This window comes from Phalaenopsis equestris, unplaced genomic scaffold (assembly GCF_001263595.1).
Source record: "Phalaenopsis equestris unplaced genomic scaffold, ASM126359v1 Scaffold000180, whole genome shotgun sequence".
NCBI classification, from domain to species: domain Eukaryota; kingdom Viridiplantae; phylum Streptophyta; class Magnoliopsida; order Asparagales; family Orchidaceae; genus Phalaenopsis; species Phalaenopsis equestris.
This window is the reverse complement of record NW_018164622.1, coordinates 802,921-826,523: the sequence shown is the minus strand read 5'-3', so window position 1 is coordinate 826,523 and position 23,603 is coordinate 802,921. Positions and strand designations below refer to the sequence as shown.

Genomic DNA, 23,603 nt, shown 5'->3' with positions numbered 1-23,603 from the left:
GAGATACAGAAATTGAAAACAAAATTGATGTTTAACATCTTGGAATTTTGGAATTTTTTCTAATTTCATTTTCCCTTTTTTATCTCAGTATGGCAGAAGCTTGAAGAAGAGAACTCAGAATTTTTCAGGGCTTACTATACCAGGCTGAAGCTGAAAAAACAGATTATCATGTTCAATCAGTTATTAGAGCATCAGTACCATCTAATGAATTATCCTGTTCCAGCTAAGGTTCCTATTGCACCTTTACAAAATGGAATTCATCATATGCCCGGTAAGCAGTGTTGGAGCTAAGGGGTGGCTGGGGGAGGCACTCTCCATCCCTGGATTTTTACTGAACTCTTAATATTATATAATGCACTAAAATTTTTACTCTAAATTTAAATACTTGATAACAAATTACTATTAAATATATTTTTAATATAATAATTATATTTCTCATAGTTTTAAAATACTCAAAGAGAAGGAAGTTTTAAACTTGAATATTCGCCCCACTTTGATTTTTTTCTCACTACTCTTCTTATGTTTTTGATTCTGCGGTTGCTGGTAAGTTTTTTTAAGTTCATTTACTAGCATGATGTTGACCATTTGTGAAATGCTTCATTATTCTACCAGTAGTCTCTTTGAGTAGCTATGGGCTCTGCGAACATAAGAAAGCAAAAATTGCTTGGCTTGGCAAATATATTTTTGTTTCTTACATATTCAAAATCATGCTTTGTTATTCTTTCAAGTAACTTAGCATGTTGTTGAGCTAGCTTGATTTGATCGAGGTTCAACACAATTGGACTTTCATCCAAATTGGTTCTGGCTTGTTGTTTACCTCATTTAGTCTCGTTCCGAGCGTAGTCAAAGCAAAAACTCCCACAAATTTCTGGCAATTTTTGAGACAAGCAAACAATTTTATTCTCCATAGAAATTATCTTTTTTTTTTTAATTTCCGTAAAAATTATCTTATGTACCTTAATATTCATGTTCAACTGCAACTAATCTTGCCTCATTGCATATTATGATTCTTATTCAAAGTATACCTATTCGCAGTGCAGTCAACAATCTCCCTATGAGGTATCCTTTGATCCCGCAGCCTCAAATGTCAACTGGTCAACCACACCTTGATCCTGTAGGTTGTGGACTATCTAGCTGTCATTTAGTCAATGGAATCCCCGCGCCAAGCAGCTTTCAGCCCATTCGAATGAATTCTGTGAATGAGTAAGTTATTTTCTTCATCCTATTTTTGTTTTGGCATAAAAAGTGTAATTATGCCGTTTTTAATTTGGGCATCTACATATATAGAAACAAGTCTTCTTTATCTATAGATCCAATACATAAACATTCATATTTACACGCATACCACTCAAATTCTTAACAACACATCAAATTATTACCACCATCATCTTTGTAAAAGTGAAATACATTTTTTCATATGTATTTTTTTTGGCATCAAGGCATTAGATATGTAAATACATAAAAATTGTACTTTATGGTAAATTCATAAAAATTAAAGTACACTTTTTCATGCATACATTATGTGACATATGTACAAATAGAAGTTTAGTTGTTAGATATGTACAAATGTAAATCTTCCTTCCCTTATTCATCTATATTGTGGAAAATATTTTTCAGCCACATCAAGAACACTGGTCTGGTTATATCCCTTCTTTGTTGGTTCTTTTTGGGAAGGAATAAGGTATCTGCTTTGTTGTAGCTATCTTATTGATCTTCAATGATTAGAGAACTATCTGCTTGCTTTTTTTAAGTAGAAACTCAAACGACCACATGCAAAATATCTGTGCCCAATGAAGAGTTAGTTTCTGTAATTTTTTTTAATAGTGTGTTTATTAATGCTCTGCTTGATTTGAAGGAACTGAAAGAGAAGAGATGAAGAGTAAATAGAAATAGAAACTGTCAAGGGATTGAATTGAGGTTGGTTTCAATCTACTAGTTTGATTGAGGATAAATTGCATCCAAAAGTTTTTTCTTTCTTTTTTTCATTTGGTTTTCAAGAATGACAGATAAAATGAAGAGTGGATATAGAGATTAATGTTATGCATTCTTCAGTTTTTCTTCGGATTTTGATTGGATCTAAGCAGAGAATCATATTGAGACATGTACATTTTTTGTTCTAATTTCCTTGGTAAAATCAAATTCTTTTGAATTGCACCTAAAATCAAATTCAGATGGTCAACGTTTAATGTGACTAAACCTATCTAAGACGGCTCTCTAATTTTGTCCGCCACAGGAGCTACATTAACCCTATCATGGATATATTCATTTTGCATTTTTGTCTCTAAGTGTCAAGCCGCTCATCCTCCTAAGCATTCTCATTTCGGCAAAACCTAACTTAATTTTATGCTTCTCTTTCAAAGGCCAACATTCTGTGCCATAGAGCATTGTAGGTCTCACCACCATCTTATAAAATTTTCCTTTCAGTCTAAGCGGTACTTTACTATCACACAATAGGCCTAAAGCATTCCTTGACTTCAACCAACCAACTTTAATTCTACTAATAACATCCCCATCTATATCAGCATCACTTTGAACAATAGACCCGAGATGTCTAAAGCGTTCACATCTTTTAATAATTTGATCATTCATAGTTACAACTTTGACACTAGAGCTACTACTAAAATTACATTCAATGTATTAAGTTTTAGTTCTACTCAAACGAAGGCCTTTAGACTCCAATGTAGTCCTCCATAATTCAAGTTTTTAATGAGCTCTTTCTCTAGTCTTATCCACAAGAAGGATATCATCAGCGAAAAGTGCACATCAAGGTACATCCTTCTGTAAATGTCCCGTAAGAGCATCCATAACTAAAGCAACAATACGTGGGCTTAAAGCCGATTTATTATGTAATCCAATTGAAAGAGGAAAATATTTGGCCAATCTTCTTTTTGCTTCGAACACAAGTAACAACTCTAGTATACATATCTTTAATGACTTGAATATAAGTAAAATCAACACCTATCTTCTCTAGAACTCTCCAAAGGATATCTCTGGAACGCTATCATAAGCTTTTCTAAATCAATAAAAGTCATATGTAGATCCTCTTTATTCCCTTTGTACTTCTCCATCAAACCTCTCAATAAATGTATAAGCTTCCATAGTAGACCTGCCCGACATAAATCCAAACTGATTATGAGAAATCTTTGTAATATGTTTTAACTTATGTTCAATTACCTCTCCCATAATATTAAAGTATGACACGCCGACTTAATTCCACTCTTATTTGGACACTCTTGTGCATCCCCTTTATTCTTGAAAATGGAGACCAAAATACTTTTCCTCTACTTCCCAGACATCTTTTTAGTTTTTAAAATAATATTGAAGCGTTTAGTAAGTCAAGAAACACGCCATCTCAATTAATTAAAATTCAAGTTCAAGTTGAACGGATCAATTTTTCTGTCAGGTCCAAAATCCTAACAAATTTAATTTTTATGAGGTTAGTTTTGGGTTGATTCACAACCCGAAATTGACCTCATAACTCAAAATTAACCCAAATCTAACATGTAAACTCAAAATTGTCCCAAATTTGACCCAAATAATTATGATACATGTATTAAATGGGTTACATGGGTCGGGTTCGGATCAGTCGTATTGAAGGCCGATCGATTTCGGGTTAGTCTTTCTGTCCCATTTCATATTGTGGCCTATATCGGGTCATGTAGTTTTAGGTTACATCTATTTCGGGTCAGACTCAAACCCGACCTGTGAACCCGATTTGACACCCCTATATGTTATTCTTGCATATTACGTACTGTTTCTAGGGTTGTAAATAAGCCGAGATTGAGCGAGCACAAGCTAGGCTCTTGTTCAGCTTGTTCGAAATTGCTCGTGTTTGAAAATGGCTCATGAACCGTGTGTTCGTGTTCGGCTTGATTTAAATATTCTTTTTCGTGCTCGAAATTGACTCGTTAAAATTAATTTGAAAAAATAGATGTAGTGCGTTGGATTCAAAACTGGATCAGATTTATGCAAAAGCAAGTGTAGAACCTCATTACCACATGTGTTGTTATGATTTGAACATAAATATATATATAATATTATATAAATAATATGTATATATTATTATTATATAAATAAATATGTGATTTTTTTTTTTTGAGCTAAAACGAGTTGAACACGAGCAAACAAAAAGTTATTCATGTCGGCTCTTATACAATTCGAGCTTAAAAAATTTGTTCGTGTTCGGCTCGTTTACTTGATGAACGAGCCAAACATGAGCTATTTTAACAAACCAAACACGAGTGGTTCGCGAACAACGAGCTTTTTTTGACAGCCCTAACTGTTTTTTAATGTTCATATATTACAGCCTTTTACTTTGCATGCCTTCTTTGTGAGCCATTCTTCTGATATTATTGAAGTATTCTCATAAGCAGAAGCATAAACGATGCTGCTCCAGCTGCAGCTCTAGGCAATGTAGTGTCGAATGTCCCAGATATGGCTGTTAGCCCTGCTTCAGCAGCATCGAGCAACCACTTCCCTTTCACGCCATCTGAAATGTCAGGCATGGGCTTGGATACAGCATCTCTGGATGCAGCCTTCACGGCTGATGTCGCAACAGCTGGAGGATTACCAGATGGTGGGGTTGGGTCCTCGAGGGACTCTATCAGATCCTTGGGTCAACTATGGAACTTCAGTCTCTCAGATCTTACTGCTGATTTAACGAATTTGGAAGGTAATATTTAAAGGCATTTCTTACTTTTCTATTTCTCTATATTTATGATGAATAGTGATCTCTCTTGGTCTCGGATGAAATCAATTTTGAAGGTTTGCTCTGAGTATGCATAACTGCTAAGCTAAACTGATAATGAATTCTGAGCCGAATCATTTTTTTCTTCTCCTTCCAAATTTAGTTTAAATTGCATAAATTCATAATATTTTGGTTTCAATTATTTGAATTTGTTTGTTCTTACTCTTTTGGTTCGTAGCCTTCTCTTTTTGAGGTGCTTATAAAATGCTGTGTTGTTTGAGGAATTATGCAATACAAATATTTGAACTATCTACTCTAAGTTGATTCATATCTTTAGGCATCATAGATATGTAGATGTATCGACATGATTAAGTCCATCACTGGCAGGCACTTTGATTATAAAAAATAATAATAATAAAGAAAAATTAATAAAAAACTTCTTTGCCAAAAAAATTGATGCTGGTTTTGTGTTTACATTATCCTTGGTGAGAATAACTAGGATAGATTTCTATCATTCTATTGAAATCCTTACATATATTAGAGGTATGGGAAAGATGCATTAGTCATTTATTGCTCAACAGTCATTACATCCATGACTATTTGGAGCTTTGATCGCTATGCTTCCAATTGCTCATTATCGTATAAAAAGCATGCAAGCTACCTTAGTTCCTTGAAGAATAGACCTTTTCATGGTGTTTTTTTTTATAATCTTAGTATCACGCATGCAACACCTAGATGTTCCTCTATTGGGTTCTTCAACTATCAATTGACTACAATAGTTGTAAATCTGATGTCAGGTTTAATGTGAGAAGCTAGCCGAATTTACCATTCATTCATAGGCACTATTTTGAGTCAACTTGAGTTGTATCACCTTTTATCCTAATTTATTGATAGTATCTATTCAGGTCCAGAGTGTATTTTTGTTGAGACAAATATATCTTTACTAGATATAGCAATTTTCATACCAAAGAAATATTAGTGACTGGGGATCTTTCATTTTTCTTTTTGTTTATTAACCTTTACCCAATGGTTAACGGCTAGAATTGTTTTATCAACATAGGTAATATTATGATTTTGATTTTACTTAATGATGATACCTTGACCAATAGAGTTTGATCCGTTTGCCCTTTTGGTTTCCAAGGCTTTCAATAGTAGTGTTTTTGATGTGGGTTTGTCCATTTGAATCGGTTCAAGTTGGGGTTAGGAGGGCTTGCCGGTCCTCCTAGGGTTTGGGGTTGCCACCAAAGTGGGTGGGGCCTCTTCTATTTTACTTGATCTATTTTTATACTATTTGTACTTGTTCTAGGGCATTGTTTTGTTTTCAAATTTCTGGTCCAACTTGCTGACGGTGGCTATTTTCTCTTCTAGGGTTGTATCCGAGGATAGGTGGTGCTCCGGCTGCATTGCTTCAATGTGGTGCTTATCTCTGTGTCTCTCCATACCTTGTCCCTCTTCTTGTTGCCGCCTATATCTCTTGCACCTCTCTGCTCACTAGTGCCAACCTTCTGCCCATTCCTTTGTTGTCGCATATGTTTTGTACCCTTATGCTCTAGCCACCAACCTCCCTCCCGTTGTTTGTCCCTCTATCTAGCTTCTGGCTTTCCACAGCCTACTCCCAACCTGCCGTCCCTCTAGCCAGCAGCCCCTTCACCTACTTGTTGTCGCAATTCCCATAACCATGACTCCTTGTTGCTGCAGCTCCTGCCCACCTCCTTGCTGTAACCCCATCCCTCTACTGTTGGTTGTCGCTCCCTAACCAGCCAACCTAACCACTGTCTAGCTACATCACACCACCTTCACGTCCTCTTGGTGTTTGTTGTCGTTTTAATCTTGTTTTAAGAGTCTGTGTTGTAACCCCTCTTAAGTTTTCAATGATAATATTTGTGCTTCTATTGTGGATTGGGTTAACTTCAATATCAGTTAGTATTAGAGCTAGCCTAACCATAGTCATATCTTAGGGTTTCCTACCATCTATCATACTCAAACCGTCTCCACCAAAATTTCTTCTTTCATACAACCAAATACCCTTTTCACTCCCACAAATCCTAAACCTTAACTATGCCACCAAAGAGATCGTGCCCTAGCCTACTCGGGAAGAGATATAATGAGAGCTCTGTCGTCTTCAACAAAGGCTTGCGTAGATTGATGATGGAATCTAGGAGGAGTTTACCCTCAATCATGATATGGAAAGTCGAATGGGAGAAATGGACGAGGATCTGAATCCCTTCCATAAGGATGACTTTACTGAGGAGGAAGACGGCCCTGACACTTTGGAATTCAGTATTTGAGGAGGCTGAGAGAGGAGGCTACATATGGATGACATAGGGATTTTAGCATTAAAGTGAATCTACTAGAGTTTTATGGAGGTATGAATCCAGATGAATTTATCGAATAACTACAGTTAGTTGAGAGGATCTTCGAGTACATAGGAGTGCTGAAGATGAGGGTAAACCTTGCAACCATCAAATTGAGAAAGAGCGTCTTCTTGTGGTGGAAAAATTTGCAGAGGCAGAGAAAGAGAGAAGGTAGTGACAAGATTATTAGATAGGAGAAGATGAAGAAGGAGATACAAAGGAAATACATACCTTCTCATTATTTTCAGGATATGTTCTTGAGACTCCATCTAAAACAGAGAGACCTATCAGTGGAGGATTTCATAATGTAGTTTGATCAGTTGCAGATGAAGTTTTAGTTGGTTGAGCTAGAGGAATATTCCATAGTCCGATATCTGGGGGGCTCAAAGTTCGCTATCAATAACATTATGCAGCTGCAGTTTTATTTATCACAGGGAGAGATAGTAGAAACAGAGTTGGCAACTACCACTTTGTAGGCAACCACCAGTTGGAGACGTCAATAGCACGCCCTAGGGAGTTAAGAAAACAGGTGAGTATAAGGATAGAGCAACTCCGAGTGAGAAGAAGCCCGAGAAGAGTAGCATGCCTAATACATTCCCAACCCAAAATTGCTTCAGATTCCATGGATTTGGAGTTGACCAATAAAACAAAACACAAAAATGTTGTTGTTGAAACTTCAAAGGAGTCATAATAAAGGTTCTTAAAATAAGAAATCAAGAACACAACACAACGAGCCCCTAGGTAAGGACAAGGATGGTGTATCCAGGTTGGCAAAAGGAGGGGAAAGGGTTTGTGGCATCGACGTAGGCTGTTGGCAGGCTGAGCAACAACAAGGGGTTGATGCAGGCGTGGTTAGCGACAAGTGAGGTCAAGCAAGAAGGTTGGCGGCAAGAGTAGTGGGCGCAGGAAACAGGGGAGGGAGCTGGTGGCTTAACAGAAGGGGAAGTGTGGGATGAAACGAACAACGACAAAGTAGGGAGCTGCGGGTGATGTTCACGGTGACACAACATGTTAGGTGTGGAGTCTGATTGGAGCACCCATGAGCAGTAGGTAATCTGGCTTTGTCATATATAGTGCTCTCGGTGTCTTGGCGCCAAGCTACGGGTGCTCAAACTCCTATTGGGTGTTCCCACATTGAGCAGGTGGAAATCTTGTTCTCACTTCTGGCGCTAGGGCACCGGCTACTCGAGAGCTCGGCGCTTAGGCGCCATGTCTGGGCATCTAGGCGCTCAGAACAGTTAGTAATGGGATTGCAGTTTTTAATCCCTATTTCAAGCCTTTTTATTGAGTTTTGTTGTTTCTTTGTTCTGTATTCTTTGACAAGTATCCCAATGAAGATGTAGAGTGTTGAAGAGGTGAATTTCAGTGATTTGATGTGATTTTTGTGTCATATCTAAAAAGGAATATTATTGGTGCAATTCCTATAAGTTTCTTCACGTGAGTGTGGAGAAGAAACTTGTGTGAGGCTTTTGTAAAATTTTATGAATTACATAGTGAAATTTGTGCTGGTGTGGTTCTGTGATGTTTCCCGATGTCATGTTTTTCCATGTATAATTTTTGTGTGTTTTCTGATTGCTTTAATTGTGCTTCTGTGTTTACTTTTTTGTTCTGATTTTTTTGAATCTTGTGATTCTGCGACAAAATTAAAAAGCAGATTCTTTTGTAGTAGTTTTCTTAACACAATAGGCAGTCACGGGAAAACAGGGAGGAGGGATTGAGTGGGGGCAACGGGTCGTGGTAGTCATCACATTTGAGCAGTATACAGCCGGTGCACCACCTGGCCTCAAATACAACCTTAGCATGGGGAAATGTCGGAGGCTTGGAATACATGATCATAACAGACAAAATTGAACCCTAAGCAAGCAAAAAATAAATATATAATAGCTGATAGAATAGGAAGGGGAGGCCCCTCCCCTTTGGGCAGTCGTTAGGCTCCCTTGGGCGGTAAACCAAATAGGAAAGGGGAGGGAGCGGGCCACCACCAGGCGACCAATGGAAAGGAAAGGAGAAGGAGCAAGCGGCAACTTAAAAAGGAGGTTTGATTGGCTCCCTTATGAACTGGTCGGTTAAGGCACCAAGCTCCGCGTCAATCTCCTGAGGTTAGGGGAGCTTCAACGTCATTCGTCGAAGCTTCTGGGTCCTCGAAGTACGGTGTCAAGTCCGCAACATTGAACGTAGTAGAAACGTTGTACTCCCCTGCCATGTTGATATTGTACGCGTTTTCATTCAGTTTTCGAAGTATTATGAACGGTACACCTGCTCTGGGCTTGAGTTTTTTGAATGCCCCCACTAGAAATTACTCCTTCAGCCGAATCCACATTAGGTATCCTTGAAACGTCACCTTCTTCCTGGACTTATTCGTCTGTGCTTGGTATTTGTGTTCTGCTTAGTAATCCCATTTCCAACCTCCTCATGGAGATTTTGAATCTCGTGAATCTTCAACATTCTCACTGATCTCTGAGGCTGGCAAGAATGGCATCAACTCAAGTGGTGTGAATAGGCTACATCTGTACATAATCTCGAACGGAGTGCGTTCTGTAGTTTGACTCACGGATCTATTGCATGTCAACTCAGCTTGAGCTAGAATTAGATCCCAATAATTAATGCTCTTTCCCATGAAGCTTCTCAGAAGGCTTCCTAGACTCATGTTTACTACCTCCATCTAATCGTCATTTATCGATATTGTACGTGTTTTTATTCAGCTTTCGAAGTATTATGAACGGTACATCTGCTCTGGGCTTGATTTTTTCGAATGCCTCCACTGGAAATTTCTCCTTCAGCCGAATCCACATTAGGTATCCTTGAAAAGTCACCTTCTTCCTGGACTTATTCGTTTGTGCTTGGTATTTGTGTTTCTACTTAGTAATCCCATTTCCAACCTCCTCATGGAGATTTTGAATCTCGTGAATCTGCAACATTCTCACTGATCTCTGAGGTCGGCAAGAGTGGCATCAACTCAAGTGGTGTGAATAGGCTACACCTGTACATAATCTCAAATGGAGTGCATTCTGTAGTCTGACTCACGGATCTATTGCATGCAAACTTAGCTTGAGCTGGAATTAGATCTCACTACTTAATACTCTTTGCTCTTTCCCATGAGGCTTTTCAGAAGGCTTCCTAGACTCATGTTTACTACCTCCATCTAACCGTCCATCTATGGATGAGCTACTGAGCTGAATTAGAGTTTGGTGTCTACAGCTGTACATAATCTCGAACGAAGTGTGTTCTGTAGTCTGACTTACGGATCTATTGCATGCCAACTCAGCTTGAGCTAGAATTAGATCCCACTACTTAATACTCTTTCTTCTCAGAAGGCAAATCTTGCATTGCTTGACCCGTCGCTTCACATCTCTTGTCCATCAGGGCCAGAAGAAGTTCTCTCTCAGGAGTGCGAGAGACTTGTCCTTGCCAAAATGTCCTATCAGTCCTCCATTGCGGCTCTCCTGAATAATGACCTCCCATAATGAGCACTTAGGAATGCACAACTTACTCTGGTAGAACAAGTAACCATTAGAATTGTAGTATTGCTTAGTAGGCTTCTCCTGACATTGCTCTCAAATCTTCTTGAACTATTCTTATGTCTTGCATAAGTTCTTTACTATCTCAAAAACCCACAACTCGTGTCTGCATTGACGTGATTAACAAGTGATGATGGCTCAGTGTATTTACTCCGCGATTCTGACTCTGTGCCTTGTGCTTAAGTACGAATTGGAACTATGCTAAAAACTCAACCCAAGTCATGTGTCGACCATTCAACTTGTTTTGGCTGTTCAAGAATTTTATAGCCTCGTGATCCGTTAACAAGGTAAACTCACTTGTCTGCAGGTAGTGGCTCCAGTGGTCTCAGGCCCTCATGGTAGCATAAAGCTCTTTGTTATATGTTAAGTATTTTCTTTTGGAGTCATTCAACTTTTCACTGAAAAAGACGATGGGGGTTCTCCCTGGCTCAGCACTACTCCTATTCATACGTTGGTTGCATCACCCTCTACCTCAAACAACTAGCTGAAATTATGTAATGCTTCAATTATTGACTAAGTCACCTTCTCCTTCAGTGTGTCGAAGCTGGTCTGAGCTGCAGTTGTTCTATTATTCTCCTTTCCTTTCAAAAGCTACGTCAGAGGGGTGGTGATAGTGTTGAAGTTCCCGATGAATCGTCAGCAAAAGGAGGCTAGCCCCAGAAATTACCTCAGATCGGTGAATGATTGCGGTGTTGGTTAGCTAAAAATTATATCGAGCATTGTAGGATCCACTTGAATGCCTACACTGGATACTATGTAACCACAAAACATACCTGGGCTGTCATGAAGGCAGTTCTTAGAATGGGCATATAGCTTCTCCGCGCGCAATACCTCAAACTTCACCCTCAAGTGCTATAATTTTTTTTCTCTTCAGATCGACGTTTATCAGAATGTTATCAAAGTAGACCACCTCAAATTTCTCGGTGTGTGTCTGGAATACCTGTTTCATCAATCTCATAAAGGTACTGGGGGTGTTTGTCAAGTCGAAGGGCATAACGGTCCACTCGTATAAACTATCTCGTGGCTTGAATGTGGTCTTCCACTCATCTATTGGCCTCATTCGGATCTAGTGATACCCACTGTGTAGGTTGAGCTTGAAAAGATAGTAGCTTCGTGTAAGCAGTCCAAGAGATTGTTCGGGTAAAGTATTGGAAACCGGTACTTGATGGTAATCTTATTAATGGCCTCGCTTTCAATACAAATCTGCCATGTCTCGTCCTTCTTGGGTACCATTAGGACAGGGACAGCATGGACTGATACTTTTTCTGACCAACCATCTCATGATGAGATCCTGTAACTATCGCTACAACTCCTCGTACTCCACATGTCTCAATCTGTAGGCGGGCCAATTCAACAACACTGATCTTGGTATAAGTTCTATAGCGCGTTGAATGCTAGATTAGTGGTGGTAATCCCTTCTCATCATATCCTGGAAGTCCTATAGTAGTGGATGTAATAGTGTTGGTATCTCACTCTCCTTAGTTTCCTCTAAGACTAATGCTAGTGCCACTAGTGCATCCCGAACTGATTCCATGAAGGTTGCTCGTGGGACTAGCACTTCCTCTGTGTTGCATACGCCCCTCCTTAACTGGTAACAATATGATGTGTTTTCAATCATTCTTAAATAAGTAAGTATTCTTGTAGTTTTTGTACTAAGTCTTGTGGTCAAATTGCTAAGGCTTCCCCAACACAATATGACGTGCATCCATTGGAATCACATCACACCATACATGCTCCTGTAGCTGATCCCCAATCAAAAATTTCACCAAGCACCGCTGATTCACGCATATTTCACTTTTCTTTTTCAACTAGTTAAGGAAATAGAACTAGGGATATTTTTGCGTGACCAATCTCAATTACTTCACCATCAACATGGATACCACATTTTCACAACTCCTACTGTCGATGCTTAAGCTGCAAACTTTGTCTTTTATCGTGCACTTGGCGCGAAAAATGTCGTGTCTCAACCATGATTGATCTAGCTTTGGCTCAGACTCCAAAACTCTCTGTATGACTAACAATTCCTCCTCGTCCCCCTGAAGCAGAAGTTCTTTTTCTAGACTATCATTTGACTTCTTGTCCCCCTCGTCCCCCTGAAGCAGTTCTTTTTCTAGACTATCATTTGACTTCTTGTCCTCCACCTCCTCAACGACACCCTGATATGTGAATGTGACAACACAATTTATGGGACAGCTGGAGGTTATGTGTTCGTAGTCGTGGCTCCTGATACTCCTCCTAGTTTGGTATTTACTGGAAGAGCTACCTTTCTCTAGCTTCTTTACACTCTACTGGCTTGTCATCTCCCAATCCTGTCTTGGTGACTCCTCCCAAAGCGCCTATGTCGGTCACAATAGTTGTTTGTGACTGCCTGATTAAAGGTTGTTGCGTGAATGAAGATTGTTGTCTGCACTGTTTTTATTGCCTTTCCAATTTCAATGCTAGAGTTTGAAAATCTCCCAGCATCTAGCATGGCTATAACTGCACCATATTGCTATTAGTGGGCTTCAGACCCCCCCCCCCCCCCCCAGGTACCGAGCTATAATGTGCTCCTTTGGCTCGATCAGCTCGTATTTCATCTGTAACTAGTCAAACTAAGTTGTGATTTCTTCTACTGAAAGGTCTTGTTGCAAGTGGGTGAATCTCAGAACATGTTCTGTTGGTAATGAGGTGGAAAGTATTTCCTCTGCATTATTTTCTTTATCTTTTACCACTTAGTAATCTTGTCATCGACTTCTTTCTTTTTGTCTCTGTAAGTTCTCTCAGTACAAAGAGATCATCTTTTTCAACTTGATATCTGCTAGTTTTACCCGCTTATCTTCTGACACATTTTTATATTTGAAGATCATCTCAATAGATTGTAGCTAGTCAATAAATTATTTGGTTGGTCCATTCTGATGTCGAAGTCCCTCTGTTCGCCATATCTGGGCTCTTCTTTCAATCTCCTCTAATATTGAATTTTGAAGCGGCGTGGTTGGTATTCTTCTTTGTTGATGTCTTCAATGTGGAACGAATTTAAATCTTCGTCCCTATCACCCCTTCAACTCTCCAGATCACAGTCAAGGGTAATCTCTCCCTGGGTTCTATCATTTTCGCGAGCTTTTATTGAACCTTTGTATCTCGTCCCGAGTAGTTTTCGACATGTATCTCTATGGTAATATGATTAGGGTTCGGGTTTGGAAGGTGTGGTTTGAGGATAGAAAAAAAAATAATTTGGTGGGGTAAAGTGGATGCTAGGAAACCCTAGGATAGGATTAGGGTTAGACTAGCTCTAATACCAAATAATATCGGAGTTATCTCGAAAAATAATAGAATGCAAAATATTATTGTTGAAACTTTAAAGGAATCACAATAATGGTTTTTAATGTAGGAAATAAAGAAGACAACGCAATGAGCCTCTAGGCGAGGACGAGGGTGATGCAGGGCACTCAAGTGCGCGCTTGATTGTGTTCCAAAGTGGGACTCTTCAATCCTGCGGGGCCATAATCCTTGTGATGCTTCGCGGGAGCGAAAGCTGGGTGGGTCGCGATTCCGCGCTTTAGTTGGAGGCGAATCGCGAATTCTCGCGATCCAAGGAAGCTGGGCAGGATTGTGAACTCTCGCGATCCAGGGAGATGCTTCGGGAGTCTGCCTCACCTATTTTTGTTTGGGAAGGGTTTTTTTGGATTCTTCTTGCCTTCCAACCATCTTCCTTTATGTAGAAGTTTCTTTTGTCTAGCGGGAGCCTATAAATTGTTGTCCTCTTGTGGGGAGTCAGTTCTAGTGGAGTTGTCTTTTGATATCCTGTGCGGAATCTATTCCCTCTTGCTAGGGCTGTATTCGACAACAGGTGGTGCTTCGACTGTATCATGTTCCGAGGTAGTGCTGTAAACTTCAAATCTAATTCGCTTCATCTTCTTGACACATTTTCCTACCTCTTCCCAGCTGCCAACCACCCCCATATTCCTCCACCACTCTACCGCCACCCCTACTTTCTCCACGACCTCGCCGTTCCACCTACCTACAACCAGCCAAACACAATCCCTACTTACCCAATAACCACTCACCCCGTCGATGTCACTACCGCCTTCAAATCTCTTCCTACAGTCTCTAACCATAGATTCATTTATTGTTGTATTTCCTTTTTGTTTGATTCTTGTTGTAACAGTATTTTTTTTTATTAATAAAAGTTTGTTTTTGTTCCGTCACATTCCAACTAATTCCGGTATGAGAGCATGGTGTATCCTGGCTGATGGCAGGAGGGGTAAAGGTCAGGGGGTTTGAAGACACATATATGATTATAATGAAAGATAATGATTACTACTTACACAATAATAATTACCACCTTCAAAACCTACCTACATGATTATAATTAATGCATTTATTTCCTTACAACTTGAAGGCGTCGAAATAGCAGCGAAGCATTCCCTACTTCGCTCCATAGTTGAGTTAGGTCATGGCACGTTACTTTAGTGAGCCCCCTAGTACTAGCAAAAATCAAATTTGAATTCGTTTCCTTAATTTTTAACATAGATGTTACTAATTTTTATCGGTCAACAATCAACTTTTAATATTTCCGGTTTTGTGGCTGATGACAACGGTTTATTGGTTAATCATAGTTAAGTTAATCAAATCATGAAAGCATATCCACAATTTGCTGCATGAGTTCAACCTATTGCATTATATTGATGATCTGCAATAGATTGTCCATGTAGCATTTTTTGAAGAGCTAGAAAAACTTACCGTGCGTCTTAAATCATTAGATTTGGCCATTTGGTACCGTAATTCATCAGTTTATTTTGTCCTGACAAGAAAATGCTATGGTTCTCAAGGTCTGTAGATTTTAGATAAAAAAATAAACGAAAAATCTTGAAAAAAGAAATTTTCTCTGCTTAATTCTTATATATATATATATATATATATTAATTATAGATATAGTATTTTTCATATTGTATTTTTTGTTCTTTTATAAACCATTTTCACAGATCTTGGAGCTCTTGGGAACTACCCTGGCTCTCCCTTCCTGCCCTCAGACTCGGACATCCTGCTTGACTCACCTGAACAGGATGATATTGGTATTACCGCCTATTGCTTTTTCACTTTGGGGGCATTTACATACATACCACTCAATTTTTATGTATTTACATATCAAACATTTAAATTTTACTTTTTACATTTAGACCACATAAATAATACCACCATTTTAACTTTTGAAAAGTTGGATACACCTTTTCATCTGTAGATAAGGTGGTATTGTATGTTGAAATTAAAGTTGAGGAGTTAGATATGTAAATACATAGGAATTGAGTGGTATGCATGTAAATCTTCCTTTCAATTTTCTTCACTTTTATTCATGAGAATATCTTATTGTCCTTGCATTTGATTTCTCTCCCCATTTCTTCTTTTTTATACCAAAATGAGGGTTAAATCAACATAGTTCCTCATTTTATTTCCCAAAAAATGACTGGAAATTTACATACATAACACAAATCTCTTGTGCATTTGCTTATCTAACACCCAATTTGATATTTACATTTAACATACTTTGATGTTAAAACTTATGCGTAAAATTGTGTATTTCACTTTTAAAAAGTTAGCAATAATGATTTTTTTTTCTTTTTTGTACGTAATGCCAAAGATTTGATTAGTCTATATATGTAAATATGAAAGTTTAGTTGTGAAATATGTAAATATATAAGAATTATGCGGCATGTACGTAAATGCCTCGAAAATAATTTATGTAGTTTTCTTTCATATTTTATATATTTGTTGTTTGTCCATAATTCAGTTGAGGAATACTTTGCCGAGATCAACAATGGCCCATCCTCTCAGTCAGATGAAGAGAGATCATAGTAAGCATGCAGGGATTACCTTCTACTGCTATAATCAGATTAGTGCATCCTTCCTCTCTGAACTATTCTATCTTTTTAATTTAAACAATTTTGTGATTGAACATTTGAATATTAGACAAATAAAGAGAGAATAAGTAATTGCCTGTCTAGGTATATTTATCTTGTAGTTTTTGGCTTTCTTGCTTTCACTATATGTATTTCTGTGTAAATTGACTATTTTATTATTATTATTCTTGTGATTTTGAGTTCATATATTCTATTATGAAAAGTCTCTATTAAAGTAGATTCTAATCCCACAAGCTATCACTTCAAAGATTCCACGTGGCCCATGCACCACATTAAGAGATCCCAGGACTGTAGCAATTGATTTAGGATAGTTTGTTGAGTCTCTTATTTTAGTTTTCATTGTTGTTCTTTCAAAATTATATAGAAACATTGTATAGTTCCACTTGTTTTTTGTACAATTATAAAATAAGGAGGCCACCTTAGTTGTTTAAAACCGGAAAACCAAAACCAGCATAGTATCTAAGATAAGAACAAAAGTCCATTTCAAATTAAGCAAAATAATCCAAAGTTCAAGTTTTTACAAGCGGCTGAGGAATAGTAGTATTTGTTGCCCAACTAAAAATCTTATGAAATGAACCTGAATGAGCATCCATGCATGAACTAAAACATGTAAAGGCAACCTTTTGACTCAAAATTTGATATATAAAATCATATGTGAAGCAACTGTATTAGATTATCCAGAGGAAGAGAAAGAATAAACTCTAAGAAAGAGTAAACTCTAAAATGTGACAGCCAACATAAAATCCACCCTTTACAAGCCAGAGTGGGAAGCTGATTCTAGAAAATATAGCCGAATTATAACAACACCCAATAGCAATGAAACTCACATGGCACAATAAGCTTCAAGTCCTTATAGAAATTATAGCGAGGCAGAATTCCCAATATTCAGTATAAATGGTTGCTGTATAAGGGATAATGAAGTAGCAGGTAACCCAAACATTCATCATCTCAAATGGATGAAGTAGCATGGAAACTAGATAGCAACAATTAAAAGTATAATAATGAAATAAAAGGGGAAAATATACCCTGTATTTTTCATTTTTTGCTTAATGGCAAATTTGATTCTATTAAAAATAATAACCTCAATAGTGGTACTAGTTTTGTTAAATATTTTATGGTTCCTTTCCAACCAAATGTAGTGCACAGTAATATGGACTGCAAGTAAGAAGAATTTTTGTAGAGATTATTTATCAATGTTTCAGCATAAGCCAATACCTTTGCTAAGTTGCATCTAATGTGAGAAAAAAATCCCATAAGGGATGAATAACTTAAGATGCTAAAGAAAGAAAAGACAATAAAGCAATAAGCGAGTGGGTTTTGCTGTTAGCAAAACAAAGAGCACGTTGGGGATTGACCTGCAATCTATGAGTAAAAGAGTTTATTTAATTTTTAGGCCCAATGTGAAAAATTTTCAAGTTATTACATCATATTTGAGAGGGCCACCTTTAAATCAGATCAAATAGCTCCAATTAATTTCTGGGTGGTTTTCATAGACATAAGTGTTATTAGAATATTAAAATAATAATGGTTATCAATAGCTGTTATTAATATGCAGATTTTCTTTTCTTTTTTGTTATTTGTTTTTCTTTTTCTGTTTATTCTTTTTATTTTTTTCCTATTTTCCTTTATTATGTTTTTAATTCTTTCCATATGAGTGCCCATTGTAGTTGGGTTTATATGTCATTCTTTTTATCAATAAGATATGCTGCTCTACTCCCATATTTCAACATGGTATCAGAGTTGGGATCTTACTCTAGATCCCAACCACCGCCGGCCTTCCCTGCTGCCACTGCTGGCCTTTTACTGTATGATCTCTCGCAGTTACTCCTAGCTGCCCGCCCTTCCAGCTGAATTTTGCAGCACGGCCCTCCTTTGCTGTCCTCTACAGCCGCCGACTTACAAGGGGTACTACTTATGAGTGCCCTCTTTCCTTATGAGTTGCCTCTTTCTATCAATAACTTATGATGCTCTGCTCCAATATTTAAACAAGTGTAAATAAAATTATTACAAAAAAAATCTCTCTCCTTGATTAGTTGCATTGAGAATCCTTAATGTGGCTGCCTTCAATAAGAAGAGCACAGTCCTCTAAAATGGAGCTTGTAATGGGTAGAATGCATTATAATCAAATATGACTGGTGGGGTAAGTAAACCAAGTAAAAAATTTAATTACCATATTTCTCAAAATGGGAGATGCCATCAAGCCAAGGATAAAAAAAGCAGAGTAACTTGCTCGTTTTATTAATCTGAAAGGTTCAGTTGTTTTAATTCTACTTTTAACTTGCACTAGAGCTTTCCAAATTATAAAGGAATATTTAGCTTTATACTAGATAGAGCCATAATAATAAAGGTGCTATGAGGAATGATAGGAATAGATGTTATAGTGCCTCCAAATGATCTTAAAATTTTTACATAAGATTAATGATTTATGGATTCAGAAGCTCATGCTCTCAACGGTCCTTGGGTTTGGTAGTAGTATTCCAAGCAATAGTGTGCATTTTGTTCTCCTCCCCATTATGTTGTAAGAAAATTGTTATTGATGGGGGAAGTTTTTTTCTTAACCTTTGCATCACCTTTTTAGTTAGTTTAGGGCAGTATGAAGCTTTAAGCTTGGCATAATTATTAGTGATGCCTAAGTAATTATAGGGGAGGTGTTTCGTAGACAAACCCAGAGTATTGCTGATTTGAAATCCAATATTTTCATCCAGAGAAGCTTATTGCATATTTCTTAAGATTGGTGGTAAGATTGAAGGATTGTTGAAATGTGTACATAGAGCTTGCAAGGTAATTAGTATGATTGAGATTTGCTTTTCCAAAAACATGAATGTCATTTACATGATGAAGACGACATGCAAATGAATAAGGTGAATGAGGGAATCTCTATCTTAAACCAAAGGTGGAATTAACTCCTAGTGACTAGTATGATTGTAACAATACAACATCTGCAATTGGTCAAATTGTTCCGTGAATTAACTCCTCTACTGATAGGTTTCTCTACTGCAGGTGTTGGAGTCTCAGAAACATATTCTGGCGGTAATGTGGTGATAGGTTTTTTCTTTTGCATCACTTTCCTCATCATTTTCCACTTGATATTCTTTTCATTCTTCTCTCTTTCTCTGTCTCTGCATCTGCAAGTTCTCCCACCTCAAGGAGGCGCTCTTCTTCAAATTAATGGATGTTAGTTTTACCCTTTTTTTTTTTTTTTTGACACTTATACTAAAAAATCTCTCAATAGTTTGCAACCAGTCACTGAAGTTGTTTGTATCCATACCTCCATCGAACTTTTATAGATCCACTTTGATGTTGAAATCCCTATGTCCTCAATATGTAGTATCCTCTATTGCCCTTCTCTGATACTGAATTCTAAAGAATTGGGGCTTGTATTCCTCATCACTAACATCTTCCCTATAGAATAGATTCAGATCCTCATCTCCATGTCCTGTTCAACTCTTTAGATAACAATCGAGGGTAATCTCCTCTTTGGATTCCATCATAAATCTCTGCGGGTCTCTATAGAAGCTGATGAATTTCCCGTTGTATCTCTTTCGTGTAAGTTCTGACATGTATCTCTTTGGTGGCATTATTAGGTTTTGGGATTGGAATGGGTGATTGAGGATTGAAAGCAAAAATTTTTTGAAAGAGGTAAAGCAAATGCTAAGAAATTTTAGGATATGACTAGGGTAATGCTAGGTCTGATACCAATTGACACCAGGTTTAATTCAAACCACAATAATGAAGCAAGTATTATTGTTCATAACAGATTGGGTCACAATCAAGTTTCAAATGAAAATAGGAAACACAACAAAAATCATCATTCGGCTAGGGTCAGTAGAAGAATTTGTGGACAACAATGACTACTGTGTGGTGGCTGGCGGTCGAAATAGGGAAGAGGATGGTAGTTTGTGGTCGAAACTCATGGAAGGTGGGGGTGGTTGGTTGCTAGAATCAAGGAAGGGATCAGATGACCATGTGTGGGAGGGATGGTGGTCTACGACTAGGAATCGGGGAAAGAAGTATGGTTCTGGCGGCTGGATTTTGGGACGAGGGAGGGTGGTCGATGACTAGGGATAAGGAAAGAGGTGTGAGGAAGGTCAACGACTAGCCATTTTGATGGGGAATGGATTTTTTGGGTGGCTGGCCAGATTCAGAGAGGGAGGTGTGGAGGAATTTGTGGGCATAGTCGTCGTCTAGGAGCAGGATACATTTGGAACACCATTTGTCCTTAGATACAACCCTAGCAAGATAAAATACATTGAGGTAGAAAATCTGAGTATGCATCACAGACAATGTCGTGTAAATTGGAGCAAAAGCTCTACTAATTGTTTATAAAAAAAAGTATGCTTGCTAGTAGGGTTATTAAAACGACTCATTGATTGCGAACAACTCGTGTTCGACTCTTTCGCTATGTTAACGAGCCGAACACGAACAACACAAACAAATATTTGTTCGTTAGTGTTCGGCTTATTTTGGCTCGAAATACTACTAATAAATTATATATGTATCTTTGATGAGCAATATGAGTTATATTTTTTAAAAAATTATGTCTACAAGGCTACAATGATTTATAATCAATTAAAAGTATTAATTAAGAAACAGAATAAAAATTATTAAATTAGATTCAAATGGTGTTTTAAATCTTTTCCCAATCCTTAACATTTGATGGCTACGTGATTAGGGTTATCAAAATGACTCTTTGTTCGTTGACGGCTCGTGTTCGGCTCGCTAAGCAAACAAGCCGAACATGAGCTGAGCCTAGTCTCGCTCGTGTTCGGCTCGTTTACACCACTAAGTTGTCACCCAATAATTTTTTATAAAGGTTTGTCATTAGTTGTGTTCTTAAAATTGGAGGGGAAAGAGAAACCGTAGAAATATGCATTTAAATTCAGGATACATTTCTCATGATTGATTTTTCCTTAAACCATTATAATCTAGGGGCATTTACATTCATTCCACACAATTCTTATATATTTACATATCCAACCCCTAAACCTTCATATTTACACATTCAACACTCCAGAATTTTAACATCACCATAGCTCTATTTGAGGAATTGTTTTTTTGTTATTTTCTAAAAAATATTGTGTCGGGATGATGCTTATTTAAATTGACATGTCAAAATATTATTTTTTTAAAAAAGCCATTGTATTAAAATAAATAAAAGTAACAAATAAATATTTTTGAATTAAACTGAATAAAATAAAAAATAGGTAAAATAATTTCAGGCTAGCCTTGACTATTTTTCATATTGTAAAATAATACTTTATAAAACATATAAAATGACTTCATATAAGATCACTTCATATATTGTACTATTAATGTATTATTTTACATTATTATAAACTAATAATGTAAAATAATACATTAATAAAACATATAAAACGACTTAATATACAAATTATCTCCAAACAAACCCTACAGCATTCACCGACCACTTTGTCATGATAATAACTAAACATATATCTTTAACCCCAACTAAACGTCTATATAATAGCATTAAACAATAAAGGCAACTAAAAAAAAAGAAAAAAATCATATTCCAAAGCTAAATCAAAAGCTCCAAGCTCCACCTTCACCACTGACAATCATGTCATTGTAAAGCGTCCGCCTCACCATCGTCCCGACACCATTGGTACGTATCTGTATTGTCAACGGAGCGAAGAAAGTTGGCATTGTATCTCCTGCGTGGCCGTTCAATACCCTCGAAGAATAAGGCCCACCAACCCACCCTCTCTCCCATGAGCCAATCAAGGGCACCCTCATAGAGTAAGGACAACCAACCCACCCTCTCTCGCATGCGCCGTTCATGGGCACCCCCTCTAAGGCTCTCTAGTCTGCCAATATCCATTTGATGCATTTTGAACACTTTTAGTACATTCATTAGGCCTCCAACTAGAAATAAGAGGCTCCCAAATAGGCCCAACCAGGCCCAGCTCCTGCCCTGCATGTTAACAAGATTTTGCATTAGAATAAGAGAGGCTTATTAATTAACTTAATCATAGTTTTTAATTAATTAATCTATGATTGGTGGTGGGTATTTTTCTCTAATCACTCTCAATTTCTAATTTATTTTTGGATAATTATATACATGCCACCTCCGAAACATTGATATTTACAAATTAGCCGCCCAGAATTTTGATATGTGAGAGAGAATTTTAAAAATTGATGAAAGAGGGGGGTTGATTTGTAAATAAGAAGTTTTGGGTGCCCCTTTTTTTCTTGCATTTGCTTGCATTTGGGCCCTTTATCAAACAGGGGTCTAAAACATACTTTATCCAAACTCAATCATAATAATGTTTTAATTATTTAAATAATTTTAAAATAAAAATAAAATATGATTAATCAATTAACTCTTTATGTCATGCTCTTCTCCAAAAATTCAAAGACTATAAAATCTAGGGGCATTTACATACATTCCTATATATTTATATATCTAACACCTAAACTTTAGTCTTTTTACATTTATGTCACTCAAATCTTACACATAAAAAATACCATTATTTTCAATTTTAAAGTGTGAAATATACCTTTTTTTATGTATTGGTAAAGTGGTATATATGTAAAAAACAAAGTTTATGTGTTAGATATGTAAATACATAGGAATGTATGTGAGAGAGAATTTGAAAAATGGATGAAAGAGGGGGGTTGATTTGTAAATAAGAATTTTTGGGTGCCCCTTTTTTTCTTGCATTTGATCCCTTTGTCAAACAGGGGTCTAAAACATACTTTATCCAAACTCAATCATAATAATGTTTTAATTATTTAAATAATTTTAAAATAAAAATAAAATATGATTAATCAATTAACTCTTTATGTCATGCTCTTCTCCAAAAATTCAAAGACTATAAAATCTAGGGGCATTTACATACATTCCTATATATTTATATATCTAACACCTAAACTTTAGTCTTTTTACATTTATGTCACTCAAATCTTACACATAAAAAATACCATTATTTTCAATTTTAAAGTGTGAAATATACCTTTTTTTATGTATTGGTAAAGTGGTATATATGTAAAAAACAAAGTTTATGTGTTAGATATGTAAATACATAGGAATTGAGTGGCATGTATATAGGGCTGTCAATTTGGCTTGTTGTTCGTGAACAGCTCGTGTTCGGCTCGTTAAGCAGCTCGTGTTCGGCTCGTTCGTTAA

The 23,603-nt window shown here is 37.1% G+C and overlaps 2 protein-coding genes across 8 annotated transcripts in view; one reads left to right on the top strand and one right to left on the bottom strand.

Annotated features, from left to right (window-relative positions):
* LOC110022281 overlaps window positions 1-16,597 on the top strand; it is a 45,607-nt gene extending 29,010 nt beyond the window's left edge. For 6 of the 7 annotated variants that reach the window (XM_020721143.1, XM_020721140.1, XM_020721144.1 and 3 more), the window contains 5 exons: window positions 89-271; window positions 1,041-1,203; window positions 4,359-4,672; window positions 15,521-15,610; window positions 16,324-16,597. In XM_020721143.1, coding sequence (XP_020576802.1) covers window positions 89-271; window positions 1,041-1,203; window positions 4,359-4,672; window positions 15,521-15,610; window positions 16,324-16,388 — 815 coding nt within the window. In that variant the 3' untranslated portion in view covers window positions 16,389-16,597. The remainder of the gene's footprint in view (window positions 1-88; window positions 272-1,040; window positions 1,204-4,358; window positions 4,673-15,520; window positions 15,611-16,323) is intronic. The other variant, XM_020721146.1, reaches the window with a different exon arrangement.
* A 5,239-nt stretch (window positions 16,598-21,836) lies between these two features.
* Window positions 21,837-23,603, bottom strand: part of LOC110022304 — a 4,704-nt gene continuing 2,937 nt past the window's right edge. The window contains exon 3 of the mRNA XM_020721176.1: window positions 21,837-22,388. Coding sequence (XP_020576835.1) covers window positions 22,038-22,388 — 351 coding nt within the window. The 3' untranslated portion in view covers window positions 21,837-22,037. The remainder of the gene's footprint in view (window positions 22,389-23,603) is intronic.